The sequence below is a fragment of the Artibeus jamaicensis genome, unplaced genomic scaffold, assembly GCF_021234435.1.
Source record: "Artibeus jamaicensis isolate MK-2021 breed Jamaican fruit bat unplaced genomic scaffold, CSHL_Jam_final scaffold_1283, whole genome shotgun sequence".
NCBI lineage: Eukaryota > Metazoa > Chordata > Mammalia > Chiroptera > Phyllostomidae > Artibeus > Artibeus jamaicensis.
This window is the reverse complement of record NW_026522028.1, coordinates 11,291,565-11,315,185: the sequence shown is the minus strand read 5'-3', so window position 1 is coordinate 11,315,185 and position 23,621 is coordinate 11,291,565. Positions and strand designations below refer to the sequence as shown.

General features: G+C 39.7%; 1 protein-coding gene across 3 annotated transcripts in view; it reads left to right on the top strand.

Annotated features, from left to right (window-relative positions):
• POLA1 (DNA polymerase alpha 1, catalytic subunit) overlaps positions 1 to 23,621 on the top strand; it is a 303,248-nt gene that overhangs the window by 20,646 nt on the left and 258,981 nt on the right. For 2 of the 3 annotated variants that reach the window (XM_037142925.2, XM_037142924.2), the window contains exons 11-21: positions 2,983 to 3,095; positions 4,065 to 4,181; positions 5,408 to 5,482; positions 6,350 to 6,488; positions 7,225 to 7,379; positions 12,338 to 12,422; positions 15,621 to 15,682; positions 17,150 to 17,239; positions 19,756 to 19,872; positions 21,054 to 21,229; positions 23,295 to 23,424. In XM_037142925.2, the coding sequence (XP_036998820.2) occupies positions 2,983 to 3,095; positions 4,065 to 4,181; positions 5,408 to 5,482; positions 6,350 to 6,488; positions 7,225 to 7,379; positions 12,338 to 12,422; positions 15,621 to 15,682; positions 17,150 to 17,239; positions 19,756 to 19,872; positions 21,054 to 21,229; positions 23,295 to 23,424 (1,259 nt within the window). The remainder of the gene's footprint in view (positions 1 to 2,982; positions 3,096 to 4,064; positions 4,182 to 5,407; positions 5,483 to 6,349; positions 6,489 to 7,224; positions 7,380 to 12,337; positions 12,423 to 15,620; positions 15,683 to 17,149; positions 17,240 to 19,755; positions 19,873 to 21,053; positions 21,230 to 23,294; positions 23,425 to 23,621) is intronic. The other variant, XM_053655776.1, reaches the window with a different exon arrangement.

Genomic DNA, 23,621 nt, shown 5'->3' with positions numbered 1-23,621 from the left:
CTCCTCACAATTGCCATCTTTGATCCCTTCTTGCCTTCCTCGCACCAGCCTCCAAATCAATCCCCCCTCAGCTGCCATCTCTCACACTGTGGCCAGAGCGATTGCTCTGAAGGGTAATTCTCACTGTACCATTTCCTCATTAACAAAAAATCCTCAGTGGCTACTGCCTATAATATAAAGTCCAAGTTCCTTAGCAAGGCTTCTCAGGCCTGCCATGCGTGACTTTTGTGTCCTTGAAACAGCTCCCTGTGGGTCCCTTCAACTTACTGTGTTTAACTAGAATGCCCTCACCTGGCTCAGCCCAGGGGTCATCTAGAAGTTTCCTAATCCTCCAGACTGGCCTAGGAGCCCTTTGTCTGTGACTTCATCCTACCTTTTCCCATCTTCGTGTTTGTCATATTATTTTGAAAAGATCTGATTCTGTGCTTTTGCTTCCCCCAAAGCCTTTTAACTCTTGGAGGGTTGGGACCTTTTATTTCCAGCTTTCAGAACAGTGCCAGGCTGTGCTGAAATTTCTTTTGGCCAGAGCTAGTCTGTGCAGCAACACATGCTGGAGGTTAGTTGAAATTGAAGGCATTGAAGCACAGGTACATTTGCAAAGCATTCTTCTGTTTACAATCTGTGTTGCTGAGTTCCTGGTACCTGACCAGAGGCACCGGATAGGCCTTTTCAAGCACTGTTGGGACATATTTTTCAATTGAAAGAGATATGGTCTGTCTTTCAAATGCTAAGGTAAAAGGAAATTTCTAGTGCCCAGAGAATGCCTCAGAGGTCATCTAGTGTAGTTAATTCACTTCCAGAGGAGGAAGCTGAGGTTCTAAAAATAAAGTGCTCAGCTCCTCCCTAGCAGAGTTCTGGGCTTCTCACCCTCAGTCCACTCTGCTGTTCTGTGGCACTTCTCAAGTGTCCTCTGTGATCGATGCCAATGGGTTAAAATAAGATGACTTAAAAAGAAGTCCTTTAATCTCAGAGGGTTGAACCATTTCATCGTGATAGCAGGTAATGATCACTGAGCCTTGGTGAAATCAATGCTGCTAATAAGACCGAAGTACTCCCAAAGACCCCGTTATTGTTTCTCGCTTTCTTACAGATTCTGAGTCAGTCAGTTGTTGCTGAATGCTCCATAATTATGAAAAGAATTTTGCTCTTTGCATATGGGAAGATATCCTGTCTTCATTATGACTTTTTCAAGGTTGAATAATCCTGACTGCACCTGGTTTCAGCTAGTAACTTTGGGGGGGGAGATATAATCTTTGTTTACCATGATCTTTTTGTGGCAAATGAGGCATAAACAGTGTCAAATGTGTTGCATGAAATGTGATATTAGTTTGACTGTAAAATGAGCTATTTGAATCTTTGAATCCAATATTAGGGTCTTTATTTTTCTTTGCTTGGAATTTTGTTTTTTCATCTCTAAGTGTTGTAAGGATGACTTTTAATTTTCTGCACTACTGTGATTTCTTTTTAATCATCCCCACAGTCCTCCCTTCCTTCTCCCCTATCACCCCCACCTGCCTCTTTCCCCCAGATGAAAATCACACAACGCTTGTAAGAATTGTAATCATCTGCGGAAATGAAAATTCTTAGATGGTCTTATTTCTACCAAAGCGAGGGACAAAAGGAAGCACTGATGAGTTATCTTGTGAAACCAGAGTCATTGGCCTCGTGAACAGTAGTAGCCTTTATATGTGCCAAAATTTTCTTAGTGTCTCAGCCAAGTGGCCATGCTGAGTGGTATGTTGATTACTGCTGTCTAATTGTTCACGGGGCCCAGGATTTTGCACAGCGATCATCTCTTAGGTTGACTAACAAATCCATTAGTCAGCTGTCTTAATGGCCAGTTTTCATGAGCAGTGACTTGCTATCTCTTATCAAGGCTTGATTTTTACTTTGGGGTATATGTTACAGAGGGAATCTCAAAAGGAGCATGTCTGCTGAGTTGGTTATTAGACTATTTGTTAAACTGAAATGGAAAAGATGAACATTATAAACACTGCCTAGCTAGATGTCTTAAGTGGTCTTTGAGGTAGAAAAGGTGAAATAGGAGATAGTAGTTGAACCCCGTTGTGAGACATTTATTATTATATGGAATAAGAAATAGGAGATACATAGTTTTTCCAAAACAATTTTATATATAGAAAAAATACTGGGGTACCATACGTAGTTATCCTTACACATGAATGTTAATTTTTATCAGTAAGTACAAGTGGACTTTAGTGTTAATTCTCAGAGTTCTGACAGGAAGTTTTAATTCTGAGATGTGTTAGAAAATTGTTTGCTTTTTTTGTTTCTCTTAATCTGGATAATCCTGGTTCAAGGGAAATACGTTGTGTGTTTTTTACCCAGTGCTGACTTAGGAAGGTGGTTCCCTAATTCCCCAGGGGTTTTTGCACTGACCTGGGTGTCGCAGTAGTTTCCCAGGTGTGTCTACTCAGGCCTGGGATGTCTCCCTAATAATAACCAAGGTTTGTCTCTTATTTACCCGGATGTCTCCCTAATAATAGGAAATATGTTGATACCAAGAATCATTCTGTCCCCTGTCCTCCTAGTGGACCCAGGTTTTACCAGTGTGGTATTGTATGACATAAATAGTGAGTCAAGAAACCGATGTTGGGGACTGGACATCAGGTAGAAATTTGCTGAAAAAAAAAGACTTATCATGCCCTGACTGGTGTGGCTCAGTGGATTGAGTGCCAGCCTGCAAAGCAAAGGGTCGCCAGTTCGATTCCCAGTCAGGGCACATGCCTTGGTTGCCGGCCAGGTCCCCGGTAGGGGGCACATGAGAAGCAACCACACACTGATGTTTCTCTCCCTCTCTCCTCCCTTCCCCTCTGTCTAAAAATAAATAAATAAATTTTTTTAAAAATCGACTTATCATGAAGGCATATATGTGTGGACACATTCATTGAGTCTTTATAGTGCCCCTTTAATGTGATATAATTGAAATGTTTTTTTTTTCATGGTCTTCTCTTATTCTTTTAGGTGTAGTATTTCTGTTCGGCAAAGTTTGGATCAAATCTGCCGAAACCCATGTGAGCTGTTGTGTCATGGTAAAAAACATTGAGCGAACGCTCTACTTCCTTCCCCGTGAAACGGTAAATGTTAGTGATTAGCTTTTAATTCCCAGTGCATTCTGTGCTCTGCCATCAGGGCCTGTTCTTCAACAGGACTGTGAATTATCCGCAACCTTGATGCTTTAAAAAAAATATATTTTATTTATTTTTAGAGAAAGGGGAAGGGAGGGAGAAAGAGAGAAACATCCATGTGTGGCTGCCTCTCGTGTGACCCCTATTGGGGACTCAGCCCGCAGCCCAGGCATATGCCCTGACTGGGAATCGAACCAGCGACCCATTGGTTCTCAAGCCAGAACTCAATCTACTGAGCCACCCCAGCCAGGGCCACAGCCTTGATGCCTTTATCTTGCTGCCTGCCTAGTCACCACTGATTGTTGGTAGCTCCATTAGAGGTTGGGAAAAGTAGAGAAATGAAGTAAAACTCTGTTTTTCTACTTGTTAGAAAGTGTGAAAGACTGTAGAAGTGTCAGTTTTCACGTGCAAGCCTGCCTTGCCCCACCTCTCATTTCCATAGTAACGGTGGTTGGGAGTCTGTGGCTGTAAAACGTGCCATGGAGTTTGGCCTCGTTTTTATGCTTTTGCTGTATAGGCAGCCGTACCATTTCCTCTGTGGCCGTTTAACAGGGTCAGTTCCATTTGCTCCTCCTTTTGTATCCACACTCCCCTTCCGAACCCAGCTCTTCCTCGTCTGCGTTGAACTGTGAAGATTCCTGGTCAGGATTTACGACACTCTTTTCCCAATTCATAGGACTGATCGATCACCTTTATCTCCAGTTTGCTTTTATGATGCCATTGGGAAGAATTGGGCATTGGGTTTAGTACATTTTTGGGTCTGTTTTATCTTTGAGCTCACCTGTAAGCCTGTTCCCCATTAAATGTTTCAGTGGGCAAGGATGAAAATTGATTTAGACTTGGGTTTCCGGTGGTTGAAAAGAATTATGTACAGATACTCTTTTTTTACCGCCCCCTCCCCTCTCTATGGGAGAGCAGAAAGTTGATCTGAACACAGGCAAAGAAACAGAAACGCCAGTTGCGATGAAAGATGTGTATAATGAATTTGATGAGAAAATTGCAACAAAATATAAGATTATGAAGTTCAAGTCCAAGGTTCGTATTTGGTGATAATTTTTTCCGGCTCTAATTATTAGTTGATTGTTCATTTTCTAATTTAGCAAATAGTTGTTGCATGTCTTTGTGCAAAATGCCCTCTGTGGCTATAATTCATCGAACAGAAGTTTTATAGATGTCAGTGTGAAACCAGTATGATAGATTTGTAAAAAATGTTTCTGTCTCTTTAAACTGCTTATGAAATAATATTCATTAATTTGAAAAGACAGATTACTCATAGCAAAGTAATTGCTTCCAGTACTTGGAGCATATTTTGTGTTCTTATTCCCACATGGAGAAGAAACTGTTCTGATCTTGTGTATTAGTTGTTGCCAAGTTGTCTTAGTCAGAAGGTTAAGTGAGGTTTTATTTTTAAAAATCAGGAGCTATGATGCTATTGTGATGGAACAGAAAACTTCCTGTGATACATGTTGATCAATTGTGAGATAGTGATTTGGTGAGATAATTGATGCCTTCGGCCATCAATGTGGGGGCTGTAACTCATTCAACATACTGGCTATGCACAGTGACTGCACTAAAGGGAGGGTTGAGTTGCTAAACATAAGGCTAATAATGGTCTTAACTATTTGAGCTTTGAATTGTGGCTGATGGATCAAGTCTCTAAAATTCTTAAAGCATGTGGTGTAATGATGAAGAGCACAGGCGCTGTGGCCATCCATACACCTTGTGCCTTTAAGTCCTACCCCTACTGCTTTCTAAGTGCTGAGTGACTTTGGGGTCTATCTCTTCCCCCGAGAAGTGGGGGCTGACTTCAAGAGTTGCTGGAAGGGTTAAATCAATTAATTCATATTAGGTTATCAGAACAGTTCTTGGTACATAGCAGGTGCTCAGTAAATATCAGCTCTAATTATAATGCTAATTGTGAAATTTTCTAGAAAGATGGGGTTGCTCAGTATTAAAGAGTAGCAAGTGATTTAATGAATTCACATTGCAAAATGTTTAAATCTTTTATTGCCCTTCTTGAATGCAAATACTTCTAAGTTCTGTAGTGTTTAAAGGAAGTCTTTTTAGTACTTAGTCCCGTAGTGCTTTAGTCTCAGTTGAAAGGGGAAACTGGGGTCTCTTTGGCTTTGGTTACCTTTGTGTTCCATAGGATGCTAGATTCCTAAAGATTAAATACAGGGACATGCATTGTGTATGTAATATTTGTCAATTTATTTTGCGAGAAGTTTTTGTTAATAATTGTAAAATATCTGCTTACCCAGATAGTGGAGAAGAACTATGCTTTTGAGATACCTGATATTCCAGAAAAATCTGAGTACTTGGAAGTTAGATACTCGGTAAGTCAAACAAAGAAAATTACTGGGTTCTGGAGAGAATGACATTGTTCTATTTTTGAAATTTCAGCTGGCTTTCAATTAGTATTCACAGAGCTCCTTAAGCCCACAGTTCACTGAGGTGGGCTTACAGTAATGAATAATTAAAATGGATAAAAATTTAAATACATAGACTACAGATTGTACTGCTTTCCTCTGCATCTTTAAATAAATAAGTCAAAACCGCGCAACTCTTTGTCAGGTGGAACGAGTGCCGCATGATGGAGTTCACCATCATTAGTCTGTTGAAGTGTCCCTTCTGAGCAGTAGAAAGGTGAGAGTGTCAATAGTGTCACTGTAGTGCTGCTCTTGTTCCTGTGACAGGCAAGGTCATGGCCGTGGGCTGTTAATTAACTGCACCTTAACCTCCTTTTACCTTTGTTCTAGTGTTTTGATCCCACAATGTTGGAAAAGGGAAACTTTTAAGAAATGTTTCTGACAGTGGTGATGAAATGTACCATGGAGGCATTTTGAATGAGTCCCATTCTCTTGCTTTTATTCTCCTAACGTAGTGCTACTTATTTGGCCCTTCTTTATCAGTAAGGCATGTACAGCTCTGGACAGAAACCCTCTCTTGGGCAGCTTCTTGGCCTATTTTTCTTCTAATGGGTGTCATCAAGATGCATTATTTTGTCATTGTGAATTGTTTTTGTTTCCTACTGTGAATTGTTTTGGATTTCATTTGTGGCAAATTACATTTCATATATATAAAAGGAGTTTCTTCTGGTACTTCATAGAGAGGCTTTTGTTTATTTCAAATATAGACTGTGGAAAATGTGAAGTAATAATTTTAAACTAAACAGATTTTTTTCCCCTCGTTGCCTTTTTCAGTCTGAAATGCCACAGCTTCCTCAGGATTTGAAAGGAGAAACTTTTTCTCATGTATTTGGGACTAACACATCTGGCTTGGAACTGTTCTTGATGAACAGAAAGATCAAAGGACCTTGTTGGCTCGAAGTAAAAAATCCACGTAAGGAAAATTTGACTTTCAGAATCCTAAGTAAATTGCTGATAGATGTGGTTTTTAAAAGGGAAGTTAGGGAATTGGTTATTTCAGTGTGTCCGCTTCCTTTTTTATGTGTTTTTTTTTCCTCAAGGTTTTCCTTGAGTGAGTGTAGGGAATGTGTTCGGAATCCCTTTGTCAGTGTACTGCCTGGCGTATAGTCACAGGGAGGCCTTAGATAGTCCAGGCGGCATCTGGTCACATCCCTGGTGCTGCTGGCAGTGTGGACTCCTGACCTTGCTGATGGGGCCCAGCTGTTCTTCCTAGTTAACTACTAACCTCTGAAGGAAAGGGGAATCACGTAGTGGTTGTTTTTTAGATTTTGCATCAGTGATACTCTTTTGTCTTCACAAATCTCTTAGAAATGTTTTATGATTTCTCCAAGACAGTGATTTAATTTTTTAAAAACCTATTTTGGGTTCTGGATTCTTCAGAAGATCAGTTGGAAGCTGTAGACCTATTTCCAGGAAAACAAGCATGTGGGCGTGCGCACGCGCCCGCGCGCGCACGCACACACACACACACACACACACACGGATTTGCATACAATCCAGTAATGTGGCTTATTGTTAGTTAAATGTTATAATAAGACCTTTTTATTAGAAGATGGGATTGAAGACGTCCATCACAGATGTCTTAGTTGTAACATTTGTTTCTTTTTCAGTAAATGGCTATTGATCTGTTGCATTTTTTTCTCTTTTAGAGCTCATAAATCAGCCAATCAGCTGGTGTAAACTTGAGGCAGTGGCTCTGAAACCAGACCTGGTGAATGTCATTCAGGATGTTGGTTCCCCGCCACTCGTGGTAATGTCTTTCAGCATGAAGACAGTACAAAATGCAAAGACACATGAAAATGAGGTAAAGGAAGAGGACAGGTTTTATATCTGTGCCTTAGATGAAAATACTTGCCTGAATTTATACAGCTTTGTTGTAAGGGAAAGTTGTTCTTTTTGAAGGGAAAAAAATACTAATTCACTACCAAACTCTTTTAAAAGACTTAAATTGCTGGACTTATTTTTATTATTAAATTTTTTTGGTTAAAAATGTTTTTTACTTTGGAGAACTTTAAAAAAATATTTTATTATTATTTTTTTCTTTGGAGAACTTTAAATGGACATAGAATAATTTAATAAACTCCCGTATACCAATCCCTTATATTCAGCAGTTAGCAAGATTTTGTCATACTTGTTTATTCCGCCCTCCTTTTTTCCCTCCTGAAGTAGTTTAAGGCTAATCTCAGGCATTTGTATCATTGCATACTTTGGTATGCATCTCTCAGAAGCAAGCATACTTTCTTACATAATACCATCATCATACCTAGAAACATCAACAGCGATTCCTTGACATCATCTAAAATATCCAGTCCATTTTCATGTGATTTCTTTTTCTCCAAAATGTCTTTTAACGTTTGGTTTACTTGAATCAGGATTCATACAAGAATCACAGATGGTGTTTAATTTTTTATGTCTCTTGAATGTCTTTTAAACGGAAGCAGCTTTCTCCTACCCCTTACAATTTTTTAAGTGACTCTGACTTATTTAAAAATAACTATTGGTTGTCTCATAAAAGGCCCCATTTTCACTGGGGCCACGTCAGCCTTGTGATTGCCTTCAAAGGGCCAAATATAGAGCTCCTTGCCCCTAGTTAAGGAGTAGTTACATTTCATTCCTAAAATGACATTCAGCCCTTTGAAGGCAACCTCGAGGCTGATGTGGCCCCTGGTGAAAATGAGTTTGACCCCCTGCTCTATACCAGCAGTTGGGCAAACTGTGGCCTGTAGGCCAAATACAGCCTACCACTTGTTTTTGTAAATGAAGTGTCATGGAACACAGAATTTTTTAAAGTTTAGTTATTTATTTTTAGAGAGGGGAAGGGAGGGAGAGAAACATCAATGTGTGGTTGCCTCTCATGCACCCCGCACTGGGGACCTGGCCCACAACCCAGGCTTGTGCATTGATTGGGAATTGAACCAGTGACCCTTTGGTTCCCAGGCTGGCACTCAGTCCACTGAGCCACACCAGCCAGGGTGGAACACAGAATTTTTTATTCATGTACATATTATCTGCAGCTGCTTTTGTGCTGTGGAGGCAGAGTTAGTAGCCATGACAGAGACCATGTGGCCTGCAAGGCCCAAAATATGTACCATCTGGCTGTTTACAGAAAAAGCGTGCAGTGCCCGTTATTTAGTGATTAAGGACTGATTAGATTCAGGTTTAACTTTTTTGGCCAAAAATACTTTATGTGACATATTTCATATTGTATCATATCAGCAGGCATAAAATGTCTGGTTAAGCCACTGTTAGTGGGGCTGATTGATTATTTGGTTTAAGTTTTCACTTAGGTCTGTCAACCTTGGTACTGCTGGTTTTTTGAGATGTTTGATTCTCTGTTGTGGGGGCTGTCCTTTGCGTTGTAGAATGTTTAACAATATCGCTGGCCTTTACCTACTAGATACCAGTAGCACTCCGCCCTCCTAGCGCGACAACCAAAAATGCCTCTAGACGTCTCTAAATGTCCCCTGGGGGTGAGAGACAAAATTGTTCCCAGATGAGAACCATTCATCTAATGGCTTCCTTTGTTAGTGATTTTGCATGAATTAGTTATTTTATTAGGAGTTGTATTGGGCTGGCCAAAAAGTCTGTTTTTTTTTTCCCTGTAAAAGACACATTTTTCATTTTTTTAAAAGATTTTATTTATCTTTAGAGGGGAAGGGAAGGAGAGAAGGAGAGAAATATCAGTGTGTGGTTGCCTCTCGTGCATCCCCTGCTGGGAACTGGCCTGTAGGGAACTGGTCTGCAACCCCGGTATGTGCCCTGACTGGGACTAGAACCATGATCCTTTGGTTTGCAGGCCCACGTTCAATCCACTGAGCTACACCAGCCAGGGCCCACATTTTTTCATTTTTACCAGTAACTGTATTGATTTGGGTATTTTGAGTATGCTGGCTATCTCCTGCTATTGGCTTATAGTGGTTGGAGGTCAGGGATGCTGCTAAACATCTTCCAGTGCGTAAGACAGCCATGCAGTGAAGAATTATTTGGCCAAAATGTCAATAGTACCAAGAAACTTTGCAAACCATTTCTGACATGTTTGATCAGTCACAGCACCTTCTCTGTGCACTGCACAAATCTTTTTTTGCATTTCAGTCGCATTTTTGCTTTTTTGAAATAATAAAGCATAATATACCGAAAATGTTTGGTATTTTCTTCCATCTTCAGTATTAAAATGGCTGCACAAAAATTCAATTTTGATAATTTTTTTAAAGATTATATATCTTTATCTTTAGAAGGGAAGGGAAGGAGAAAGGGAGAGAAATATCAATGTATGGTTGCCTCTCATGTGTTCCCTGCTGGGAACTGGCCTGCAACCCAGGCATGTGCCCTGACTGGGAATCAAACCACCATCCTTTGGTTCACAGGCCCGTGATAAATCCACTGAGCTACACCAGCCAGGGCTGATAATTTTTTCAAATGCACACTGATATGACAGCTGTCACAATACAGTCTAACAAAATTGTTTTCAATGAAGTTAAAGACAACTAAACACTCATAGAGCCATTGCACAGAAAAAAACTAAACCAACTTTCTGGCCAACCCAATAAAATTACGGTTTTCTTATTTTGTCATTTCCATCTTTATTAAACATGTTAAATATTAGAATGTTTATAAATTCAATGTTTATGCTACAGTAGTTTATACAGGACAGATGAGATAAATGTGAACTTCTTTCTGTTTCATTGCCAATTATCTGAGTAGGAAGTTAGGAACCTACATTACATACAGTGTTGACTAACCATTTATTTTTGTTGTTACTTGGTTCTGCTTCCTCTTTTGTGGAATATTATGAACTCATGGCTATTATATATATTCAGTGTGTTCAGTCTATTGCATTCATCATTGTTATTTTTGATACTTAAATTTGTCTTTCATTGGTCATTGGGGCCTTCTTTATGTTTGCTTCTAAGTCCTTTTGACATTGATGGGGATCTTTTTTAATAGCAGAATTTTGGTAGTATTTTTTCCTCTGATACATTTTTAAAATTTATTTATTTATTTTTAGAGATGGGGAAGGGAGGGAGAAAGAGAGGGAAAGAAACATTGATATGCAAGAGATACATTGATCAGTTGCCTCTCGCACAGCCCACACCAGGTGCCTGGCCCACAACCCAGGCATATACCCTGACTGGGAATCGAACCAGTGACCTTTTGGTTCACAGGCTAGTGCTCAATCCACTGAGCCACACCAGTCAGGGCTGGAGTATCTCATTATACTAGAGAGCAAGAGTGTTACAAAAGTCTAAGATATGTCAGAAGGACTCAGGAGTCCACTTGAAGACTTTCCTATGGGCCCAAGATGGGACAGTTTGAGCATGGATAAGAATAACTGTAACAGATTCAAACAGGTGAGTTCATAATGCTGTTGTAAACACAACCACATTGGTCACCAGCGAAGAAAGGTAGGGAATCAACTCATTATGGTAAAAATGGGTCAGTGAAGGGATGAATCAAGTATTTATCTTGACTTTTGGACATATACTGTACTTTAGCTAACCAGATAACTGGTATGGGGGACTTTCTCTTCACAGGTTTCCAGCCAATAAATGATTAAGGAAAAGCTGACCATTAGACACTTGCAATCCCTAGTGAAATAGAGGATTTAGACACTGGTCAGCAGTGGCTGCTAATCTCACTAAGACAGACAGAATCATATATAATGTGCCTGTGCCTTGTGGTAGAAGTAATCAGTTGTGGAGCTAATGTATTCTTGCCAAAACACTATACCTGAGTTTGAGCGAACCTTTAGATTTAAATGTGAATTTTTTTTCAATGTATGGTTGCCTCTAGTGCGTCCCCTGCTGGGAACTGGCCTGCAGGGAACTGGCTTGCAACCCAGGCATGTGCCCTCACTGGGAATTGAACCTGGATCCTCTGGTTCGCAGGCCTGCGCTCAATTCACTGAGCTACACCAGCCAGGGCTTAAATGTGAATTTATAGGCAGTGCAAAAGCAAAGGAACATGTTAAATAACATCATTGTGATAAAGGCAGCAGAGTCCACACTATAGGGACACTCTACAGGACAAATGACCCAGTCACTTCAACAAATAAATTGCAGGGAAATAATAGGGATGTGTGCGTGCGTGCGTGTGTGTGTGTGTGTGTGTGTGTAGGGGATTATACTTATAGTTTTATTTATTAGCCACTTGCAAAGTATGGGCCTTATTTGGTAAATAAAATTTAAATAGTTGGGAAAACATGACAGTTTGAATCCTGCCTGGATATTTAATGGTTTTAAGGAATTACTGTTAACCATATTAGCTGAAACGATTCTATTATATGTCTTATTTTTTAAAAGTGGAGTGAGATTTTTGCCCTCCATTTCCCGGGGACATTTTTGGTAGTCCCAACTTCAGGTGGGCGGGGGGCAGTGCTGTTGGCGGTTAGGGGCCCAGTGCACAGGACAGTCCCCACAGTGAAGAATTATTTGGCCTAAGATGGCCACGGTGTCAAGGTTGAGAGGTACATGCTGAAATATTTCTGCATAAAATGATAGGTCTGGGCTTGGCTTCAAAATAATCTGGGGGGAGGCAGGAAGTAGATAGGGGTACAGATGAATTGATAAAGCTGGATGATGGGTATATGAGGGGTGACTTTATTATTCTATTTTTTTGTTTGTTTAAATGCTCCCCTGATAAAAAGTTGAAAATATCCATATGTAGTAAAGTCTGTCTTTTCATATTCTTGGTGGTTTTGTTGAAAATGCAGAATATGTAGTAGGTATTTGCAAAGTGATTTTTTTCCCCCTCTTTTGTTTGCAGATTATTGCTGTGGCAGCTTTGGTTCATCACAGCTTTGCGTTAGATAAAGCACCACCGCAGCCCCCCTTTCAGTCACACTTCTGTGGTATGTATTATTTTTTTTTTACCCAGTTTACTAATGGCTTGATTTTAGTCTTGCTTATTTTTTCCCCAGCTGTTGGATCAGTAACTTGTTTTTTAAAATGTTTTCAGGAGTAGTGAGTATTTTATTGGATTGGTTGCCTTTTGTTCAGCTGGTTTGTTTTGTTCTAAGAGAAATCAGGAGGCAGTTTGAGACCTTTTTCCTGTTCTAGTGGTGAGTCTATTGGGATGGAGTAGTTTTTTCCTGGCCTAACTATTTTCACAATGTCATTTCAAAAGGCCATCATATAAGAGCCTGGCCAGAGTTTTCTGTGATGAGGGAAGATGCCAAGTAACAAAGGAATGTTTAACCTATTCAGGAGGAATTACCGTCATATCAGATTGCCATTGGGTTGTGCTATGTGTAAAATTCAGTGGGTGAAACAGTCCCACAGCGTTTGCATGCCCAGAGTCGGTCTCCAGGGACCATTCTGGCATATTCCATGATAACGGCTTAGCCAGTTAAGTAACCACTTAAAAAAAAAAAAGCATAATACAATTTGATCCTAGATTTTTTCCAGCGCAGAAACACATGAAGTGGCGTAGCACCTCCTGTCTAGTCTCTTGAGGAGTGTTAGGAAAATGGGACTAGGGAAACAAGCACAGAAGAGAGGATGCTGTTATTGTGGAGTATACCCTTTTTTACTAGTTTTATTGAGAAATAATTGACATACCTCATTGTGTAAGTTTAAGCTGTGCAGCATGAGGCTTGACTTCTATATATTGTGAAATGAATACCAAAATTTTACCCTTTAAGTGAGGTGGAGCACATGGGGAAAAATGATGAGAATAACCTGGAAAATGTGTGGAAGAGAGTAATTGTTAGCTTATCTCAATATACATTTACTGAACCTCCTCCGTGTACGTCACTTTGTGAACAGCTGTTACGAAAGGCAAGCAACTTACGCTATGATGAGGGAAGCTTCGGTCATCCTTGCTTTTCCAGCTTTGTGAAGGTTGCACTGACTTTGTCCGTTGGATGCTGGTTGCAATTTACAATGGTGGTGGACATTTCCCTTGGGAAATGCTGATAAACTTCCTCCATTTTGACTTAGATGGATAGCAAATGTTTTATCGAAGCAGTTTTAACAATTGTAGGGAGTTAGGTTTCTGGGTTTGGCTTTTTTTTTTTAGATTTAATCTTTTAAACTTAAAACATTGAGATAGTCATATAACATTGTATTAGTTTCAGGTATACAACATAATGCTTTGATATTTGCATATGTTGTGAAATCACCACAGTAAGTCTAGTTAACATCTGTCACCATACATATTTACACATTTTTTTCTTGTGATGAACACTTTTAAGATCTAATCTCTTAATAACATTCTAATATGCAGTATATAATAGTATTATTAACTGTAGTCACCAAGCTGTACATTACATCCCCATGACTGAGTTTTGGGTTGTTTTTTTTTTTTTTTAACTTATTTTCTAACTGGAAGTTTGCACATTCTGATTCCCTTCTGTCACTTCACCCACCTCCCCAACCCCAGTCTGTTCCCTGTACCTATGAGCTCAGTTTCTTTTTGTTCTGAGATTCCACATGTAAGTGAAATATGTTATTTGTCTTTCTCTGTCTGACTTATTTTACTCAATGTAATGCCCTCAAGGTCCATCCATGTTGTCGCAAACGTCAAGATTTCTTCTTTTTATGGCTGAATAATATCTCATTCTCTTTATCCAGTCTTCTGTCGGTGAACTCTTAGGTTGCTTCCCTGTCTTGGCTATTGTAAATAATGCTGTAACGAACATAGGAGTGCATATGTCATTTTCAATCAGCGTTTTCATTTTCTTTAGATAACTACCCAGAAGTAGAGTCGCTGGGTGATATTGTAGTTCTACTTTAAATTTTCTGAGGAATTTCCATACTGGTTTTCATAGTGGCTGCACAGATTTACATTCCCACCAACAGTGCATGAGACTTGCCTATTTTGCACATCCTTGCTAACACTTGTTACTTATCTTTTTTTTAAAAAATATTTTTATTTTATTTATTTTTAGAGAGGAGAAGGGAAGGAGAGAGTGGGAGAGAAACATCAATGTGTGGTGCCTCTCATGTGTCCCCTACTGAGGACCTGGCCTGCAACCCAGGCATGTGCCCTGACTGGGAATCGAACCAGCGACCCTTTGCTTCACAGGCCCGTGCTCAATCCACTGAGCTACACCAGCCAGGGCTTTATCTTTTTTGTAATAGTCTTTCTGACAGGTGTGAAGTGATGTCACTGTGTTTCCCTGATAATTAGTGATGTTGAGCACCTTTTCACGTACCAACCTGAGCTACACCAGCCAGGTCTACACTGCCTGTTTTTAATTGGATTGCTTGTTTTCATTTGGTGTTGAGTTGTATTAGTTCTTTATATATTTTGGCTGTTAACCCCCTATCACATACATGATTTCCAAATATGATCTCCCATCTGATAGATAGCCTTTTCATGTTATTGATTATTTCCTTCACAGTGAAGAAGCTTTGTAGTTTGATGTTGTCCTGCTTGTTTATGTTTCCTTCTTATGCCTTTGCTTTTGGTGTGAAATCCAAAAAAGATCACCAAGACTGATATCAAGGAGCTTACCGACCTGTGTTTTCTCCTAGGGGTTTTATGGTTTCAGGCCTTACGTTCAGGTCTCGAAACCAGTTTGAGTTAGTTTTTGTGTATGGTGTATGATAGTAGTCCCATTCCGTTCTTATGCATGTAGCTGTCCTGTGTTTCCAGCACCATTTCTTCTTGGCTCCTTTGTCATGAATAAATTGAGTAAATATATGCATATATATATGGATGCATGTTTATTTCTGCACGTTCCATTCCGTTCTGTTGGTCTATGTGTGTGTGTTTTTTTATGCCAGTACCATACTATTTTAATAACTGTAGCTTTGCAATACAGGTGAAACCAGGTAGGGTGATGCCTTTTGTTTATTCTTTTTGAAGAGTGCATTGGCAATTGGGGGTCTTCAGTGGTTTCATACAAATTTTAGGATTATTTGTTTTGGCAGTTCTTTTGCAGTCCACCAGCACGACCAGTGGAAATACTCGATTCTCTTAATTCTTCAGAGATTGGGGGGAATTTATATTTAAGATAGTTTCTATTTGGAAGCATTCAGTGTGTATGTACTTGAAATTGGCTAAGATGTGTGTTGGAATCTTTATTTTTCCCTCCTTACAGTTGTGTCTAAACCAAAGGACTGTATTTTTCCATATGCTTTTGGTGAAGACATAAAGAAAAAGGTAAAGAATGCATTATTTATTTCTCTTAAATATGAAGCATCTGTTTAGACTAAGAAGAGGAGGATGACGTGGATTAATGGAAACATTTTTATGTGAATTGGCTCTATTCTTGCTATATTGGAGTGTGACATTAATCCATTAAAATATATTAGAAATGTAAAACTAGAAAAATTATTTATGTGTAAATGTTTCACCACCTGGAAATAGTGGGATTCTACAGTGTGTGAATAGATGGGTAGGCTCAAACTCTCCTTTAGATAGCTTAATAGGAAGCTTTTCCAAAATGCATGATCACGTGGTTACTGTTTGGGGAAACCGGAAGGGTTAGAGCTCTGTACCCGTCCCCAGACCCGCTTAAAGGGAGCCAAGTGAATGCTGTGGATATTAAAGGGGCCATGTATTGGAAAGGTTGATGTGGGCTTGTCCCAATGGATCAGCGATCTCTAAGCCCTGAGTATACGCCACGAAGAAGCTTACTGCCAGTATATTCCATGGGTCTTATAATAAAATGAGTGGGGTGGCTCGGTGAATTGGGTAATGTAGTGATTTTTTTTTTCTCAAAAGTAAATGTATTCAACGTAAAGGATTTCTTTTTGAGGGAGTATGTGGTTTCTTTTATGAAATGATGGTGCTGGTAAATATGTAGGTTTTTTTTTTTTAATGTTCTTACTTGACAAAATTAAAAGTTAGCACCCTTGTCTGGTTCTACTTATTTTAAATCAGCTTGAGAAGTCCAGTAGCCTGGTGGTGCTTTTAGACCAGGCTGTTATTTGTGAAGTGCCCTGAATTACTTATCCAAGTAGAATTACCTAGGAAAATTCATTCGAGTCAAACTGATGTTTTTTAGCCAAGCTAGTTATAGAAAATATATAGTCATCAACTTCCATTTTAGAAGAGTCTCAGTAAATAAAAGTCTTTTGAACACCTGATTTGTAGTCAGTAATCCAAGTAGAAACCTTTTGTGTGAAGATAGGCTTTATTTATATTTAAGACACTTGTAATTCTGAAATGTATGATTGCTTTTACTCTAGTTTCTTATTTATAGATTCTTATACCACCATTTGATATTAACTTATACAATCCTTGGACCTTCTTTATGTGGTAATACATGGAGAATGAAGTCTACCAGGGATTATATAAGAAAGTAGGTAGTATTTTTGATAGGTACTCTGGTTTATATGTATAAAATGTGTCCAGATGCACAAGCGTGGCCCTGTGGAGGGATGTTTCTGCACTTGGTGGTGCTCAATACTTAAATTTTTTCTTTCTTGATGCTCTTATTACTAGCCCCTCAGAGACTTTATATAAGTAAGGCAAAACCTGGAAGCAGGAATTTCATTGTTGCATTTGGTTTTGACCTGGATGGTTTCTTTTAACCCAAAGAAGTTTTTCCCCTGCTTGAACTAGGAGCCAAGGTATAGTACTTGAGAGTAAAGAGTAAGTGACTGGTTTGTTTTTATCTAACAGAAAGTGAAGGTTGAGATTGCCGCAACAGAAAGAACACTGCTAGGTTTTTTCCTTGCAAAAGTTCACAAAATTGATCCTGATATCATTGTGGTAAGTAGAGTTTGATCGTGGCGTGGGGAAGCTATTCAGTCCTTAGTTGTTTTCATGGTGACTGAATTGGTACTTTTCCAGCAGCAGAGAATCTTTTCAGAGTGAACGAACCCTATGGACTGGTGGTCATCGCTGTCCTTGCTGCAAGCAGAGAGGAGGAAAATATCCCACTCCACTGCGAGATAGTATTTTTTCTCTAATAGAAAGACAACTCATGAATTATTATTGAAGTTTATGCTAGCCCAGTTATTGGCACTTAGAGAGACCACCAGCCTGTAAGTTGATAAGCTTGGGTCAGCCGTTGACTTCTCTAGAATTTTGGCTCAGTGGCCCAGCTGTACAGCATTCCCAGGATTTTTCAGTTTATGAGCTCAGTGGATCTCTGATACATTTCTTTGAGAGCTCAGGGCTAGGAATCTCTTTTTTTCTCTTGACGACAGGGTGTGGTTCCCACAAGACAGCAAGGTAGTAATTCAATGAGTTTTTGTTTTGTTTTTTCTTTTTACTTTTTATTTTGTATTGGTTTTAGGTGTACAGCTTAGTGGTTAGACAGTCCCGTAGTTTACACAGTGTTCCCTTCGATGTTTCTAGTACCTTCCTGGCACCATACATAGTTACTGTACTGTTATTGAATATATTTCCTATGCTGTACTTCTATCCCCGTGACTATTTTGTAACTACCAATTTGTGCTCAAATATTTTCAACCTCTTTCACCCAGTCCCCAACCCTCCTCCCCTCTGGCAACCACTGGTTTGCTGTGTGTTTATGAGTCTGTTTCAGTTTTGTTAGTTTATGTTGTTCTTTAGATTCCACATATAAGTGAACTCCTATGGTATTTGTCTTTCTCTGACTGATTGCACTGAGCACAGTGCCCTCTAGGTCTGTCCATGCTGTCGTGTATACCCCAGTTTTTAAGAATCGTAAAGCAGCATTTCGCTTTATGTTTCCTCTGGCCTTCCTTCCTTTGTAGGCTCCTCGACAGGAGTCCTTCCTTTTGTCTTTTTTTTTCCTCTGGGTTTGGGAGGAAAGTAAGATATAAATGCCTATATTCGAAATGTGCTATTGGTAATTTGCTTATTACATCGAAGCCTTGCAAACGTGTTGCCATGCATTTCTCTGCATTCATTTTTGCTGTTGAATTTCTTTCCCGACAGTGGTGTAGCCAGAGTGCCAAGAGCCTGTAGTTATTACCTGTGTCTCTGCACACACTTCCCTCAGGGCACAGGTGGCTGACTCAAGGCCCTGCCCCTTGTTTTATCTGGCCCGGCACCTTGTTTCTACCCAGTGGTAGCGTGGAGCTCCTTGCCCCTGGTTAAGGGGTAGTTACATGTATGCAGTCCTAAAGTTACATTCGGCCCTTTGAAGGCAACCACGAGGCTGATGTGGCCCCCGGTGAAAATGAGTGTGATACCCCTGGATTAGGGTATTTCAGGACCTATGTGGAAACTGCCAGGAAGATTCTGTTCATAGCGCCCTACTCTGGTGCTCTAGCTTAGCACTAAGCACCTAAGCACCTCTACCCTAAGCACCTCCTGACTCCACTAGTAGACTCTCTCTTGGACCCCAAGGAGGTGTCAGGATGCTTAGGGTAGCTGGTCTGCCATAGGATGTTAGAGCCATGTTTGTGAGTGAGAATCCAAAGTGATGCAGGAGAGACTCCTGACGTGGGTTTGAGTCCCTGATCCCAGGCATGATAATCTGAAAATGAGACATCCTCATGTCCGGTAGGTGTCTTCACAGATAAAACTGCCATAAATATATAGCAGACTATATTTATAATTAAAATTAGTAACAAGTAAATCTATTTACCTATCTGATCTATTGTAAACTTTATCTAGTTTCCTTTTAAATAAACATAAGCAGTGAACTGTAGTATTCACATGATGGAAACTATCATTATAGACATGGAAAATCTGGTTACAGTTGTTGAGATATTTTCTACTTGGTATAGTTTTGTGTCCTTGTTTTTTTTACAAGTTTCTTATTTGAACTGTTGCGTGGTATTGGTTAGTTACTTTGTTGCACATTAAGAGTCTAAGTAGTGTTTGAACTCAGTTCTTTAGGAAGAAACTACATGCAGTTTCCTGAGTTTTCTAGGAGTGTATGTGTCAGTGTCACACAGTACAAACAAGATTCTTGGTTTTTAAGGAAGTAAAATGGAATTGTTTGAATACAGCTTTTACTGATCACAGAAAAAGTGTGGACATTAGAATTTGCATTTGCCTCTGAGACAATGAGGCATGAGCTGCAAATTAAGACATGATATGAGGCTTGCATCAATTAGGATGAGATCAAGTGTATCCCAGCAGTCCGCTGAGCAGCCTTGTGAATGTCAAGGCTAATGAATGCCGCTGCAGAATAAATTCCTGAAGAAGAAAATCCCAATCAGAGGTAAGCTCATGATGCCTTCGGTTAGAGACCAGAAAAAGAAGGGTCAGAGAAATTCTGTGGATGTGAAGATAAATCCTCTAATTTGTGTTGGATATATTATTGGCTGCCTTCTTTTCCCAACTAGGGTCATAATATTTATGGGTATGAACTGGAAGTGTTACTGCAGCGAATTAATGTTTGCAAAGTTCCTTACTGGTCCAAGATAGGTCGACTGAAGCGATCCAACATGCCAAAGCTTGGGGTAATAATAATTTTCAAAATCTTTTTTTCTTTGACTTTTTATATGCTTTGACTGGGACTTTGTTGCCTTGTGACAGGACATTTTAACTTGGGCACTAAACATCTTTTCCTTTGAATCCAATATTGGTAAAAGCCACTGGGAGTTTTGAAAATTAGCTGTTAGAATGTACGGAGAGCACGTATACGCTACCTCCATCCACTTCAGCGGTACCAAAGCATTAGCCTTTAGAGCAGATTGCTGGGCTCAGAAATCATTGATTGTGATCATTCAGCAAGGCAATGGGAAGGAAGAATGAGAGGAAGCCGACAACTGAATGCATAAGAAGGCGATGGGCTAAGTGCGTTCTGTGTTCTAAGTTACCTCTCGCAGGGGTGACAGAACTTGTTCAGAATCATAGAACTAGTCGGGGAAAGAACTGAGTATTTTGAACCCAGTCCCAACTGACCCTTTTACAATCCACATACTTTCACTGTATCTGCTTGTTTCACTTAGGGAGATTTTGGTGGTTTTGTATGAAGTACCTTTATTTCCCAAACCTGATACTGCTCAATGCTTGTAATCTTATATTACTTAAAGTCTATAAATAAAACGGGCATGTTGTCTTATCAGAGAATCTGGGAATCTGTACCTTTTATAATGCTCTCCAGAGGATTCTGCTGCTATAGATTGGAATTGGGGCCACTGCTCTTGCTTCTTTCCTTATTTGTGTCTTGGAGGGGATAGAGTGCTTATTAACAACGCTTCATCAGAACACTTGCTTAAACTAACTTATCCTCTTCAAGGTTTTGTTTTAATATAGCATCTTCTTGGTGAGGTTTTCCCTGACCACCCCATTTAAGGTGCAGCTCCCCCAAATTCCCTGTTCCCCTCACCCTGCTCTACTTTTTCACTTTTCCATATACTTGTTACCCCTAAAACTATGTAATACCTTGTGTGTGGTATTTTTTTTTAATTGTACATTTCAAGTGCCATCGGGACTCTTTTCTGTTTTGCTCACTGCTGTATCTGAGTACCTAGAAAAGGGTCATTCCAAAGTATTTGATTGGTGGCTGCATGAATGGAAGGATGAGGGTTTAGTCATTGTAATTTCGGGGCTAGGCTCAAAGCAAGTTAGCACGAAGTGTTCTCAGTGTCTGCTTTTCCATGGGGTTTTCTTTCTGTCCTCCCTTTTCCCTTTGTAGGGCAGGAGTGGATTTGGTGAAAGAAATGCTACCTGTGGCCGAATGGTCTGTGATGTGGAAATTTCGGCAAAGGAATTAATTCGTTGTAAAAGCTACCATTTGTCTGAACTCGTTCAAAAGATTTTGAAAACTGAAAGGGCTACAATCCCAATGGAAAATATACGAAATATGTACAGGTATGACCCCAGATGCTTTAGAATTTGTCTTAAAATTAGCAAAAGCAAGACTTCAGCACCATCGTTGGGAGCATGTGGTGCCATGGAGGGGAAAATTGTCTTCATGTTGGCACCCCCATCTCCATTACTTTGATAATACTTTGAACTATTTTGCCATTGGAATTATTCTCATTTGATCAGTTTATCTCTATCTCCCTCACTTAACACCGTCTTGATGTTTCCTAAGAGCATTTTGGAAATTGATGGGATATTTTTGTTTCCACCCTTAATTCGCGGATTCAGGAATTAGTGGAAATATTTTGGAAATATAAAAACTGAGAAATCGCTAAGTTATTTAGAGATAATGCTCAGTTGTTTCTTTCTCTCAGTTTTATTCAGGTAAAATTGACACAAAATGTATATATTTATGGTGTACAACTTGATGTTTGATATACACATGCCCTGTGAATTACTGCCCACAGTCAAGCTCATTAACTTATCTGTCACCTCACAGTTACTTTTTTGTGTGTGGTGAGACCATTTAAGGCTTACTGTGTTAGCATATTTTAAATATATGATACAATATTGTTAACTGTAGTCACATTGCTATACATCAGATTTCTAGTACTTATTTTGTGTAACTGAAACTTGGTGCCTGATTATTTCTTAAATAAGGTTTCTTCTACCCTCTGGCCACTCCTTGTTTTCTGCCCATACCCCCCCCCCCCCAAATCCTTGGCCTGTTTGTCTTTGTGACTCTACTTTTTCTCTAGGTGATCTCACCAAGTCTCAGAAATTTCAGTTCCATGCGGGTGCTGATGCCTCTCACCTGTATACCTTCAGCTTAGGTCTCTCCCCTGAAGTCCAGACTCCTGTGTCTCCCTGCCTGTTCTACTTGGTGTCTAATATCAACCTCCAGTTTAACTTGGGCTCCTGATCTTTTCTGCTAGGTTGCTCTTGTGGTCTTTACTTATGGTTACTCTTTCTTTTTTCCTACTGCTGGAAACGTCCTAAGTCTTCCTTGGCCCCAAACCTCTGAGGTATTCATGATTCCTTTCTCTGATATCTCACATTCCTCCCATCAGGTATTTCTGACAGCTCTATCTTGAAAAGATGTCTAGATCTGGCCACGTCTTTTCTTTTCCATTGAACTCACCCTGGTCCAAGCCACTGCCCTTTTCTCCCCCCCCCCCCACAGCTAACTGGGTGTTATATTAGCCTTCTCACTGGTCTGCTTGCTTTTGTCCTTGACACTTTGTTTTCTGTTCTCAACCTCAGAACCAGATTACCCTGCTAAAGTTAAGTCAGAGATGGCACTCTGCTCAAAATCTTCCAGTGACTTTCTGTTTCAGAATAAAAACCAAAAACCAAGTCCCTATTTTGACTCACAGGGTCTTGTGCAGTGTGTCTCTCTGCCTTAACTCTGTCCTTATCTTCTGTTCTCTCTGTCATTCTCTCTGTTTCAGCCATTTGGTTGCCTTCCTGGTTCTAGAACTGCCAGATTTGCACTCAACTCAGGGCCTTTGAATGTGCTGTTCTGTCTGCCTTGGAATGCTCTTCCCTCAAATACCTAGTTATTCTCCGTGAACTTTCTCTGGTTCCCTAACTGAAAATTCAGCCTCTTCTCCTAACAATATTCCATTTACTTCTTAATTTTTTTCTTTCTAACTTAGCATTATATCACTTAACCATATATTGAATTTGTTATTTATCCTCTGTCTTCCCCATGAGGACAGGAGCCCCCTGAGGACAGGGTACCTGGCACATAGGAGGCATGCGAGACTGACTTACTAGATGGAATGAATGAAAGGATTCAGGTGGTTTTCAGGCTGTAGTTTTAACATGTAACTTTACCTTCGTGGGATGTTTTTGAGATTTGGAGAAAGGTACTGGGATCAATGGCATGGGTGAATTACCAGTTTTATACAGACCTTATTTTAAATTATTTCCAAAGCCAGGCTGACACTGCTCTGGTTACCTATACCAAAAATTTGTGTAATATTTTATGAAGTTCTGATTATATATAGCCATTGTTTCTTTTAATTACTTGATTCTGATTCTGTTTTATTCTTACTTTTCTGTACAGTGAACCTTCTCATCTGCTGTACCTGTTGGAACATACCTGGAAAGACGCCAGGTTCATTTTGCAGATCATGTGTGAGCTAAATGTTCTTCCATTAGCATTGCAGATCACTAACATCGCTGGGAACATTATGGTAAATTTAACTTACAGAGGGGGGAAAAGCATTTCCTGTTGTATTCAGTGTTTTCTTGGGGTAGTTGTTACATGATAATGAGTCTAAATGCATCCTTATAAAATGAGTAACTTGTATTCTGAAAGCTGGGCTTCTTTTGTAAAATGAAGAACTGGTTGGGAGAAGGGGAGTAAAACCAGGTGCAGTGTGTTGAAATT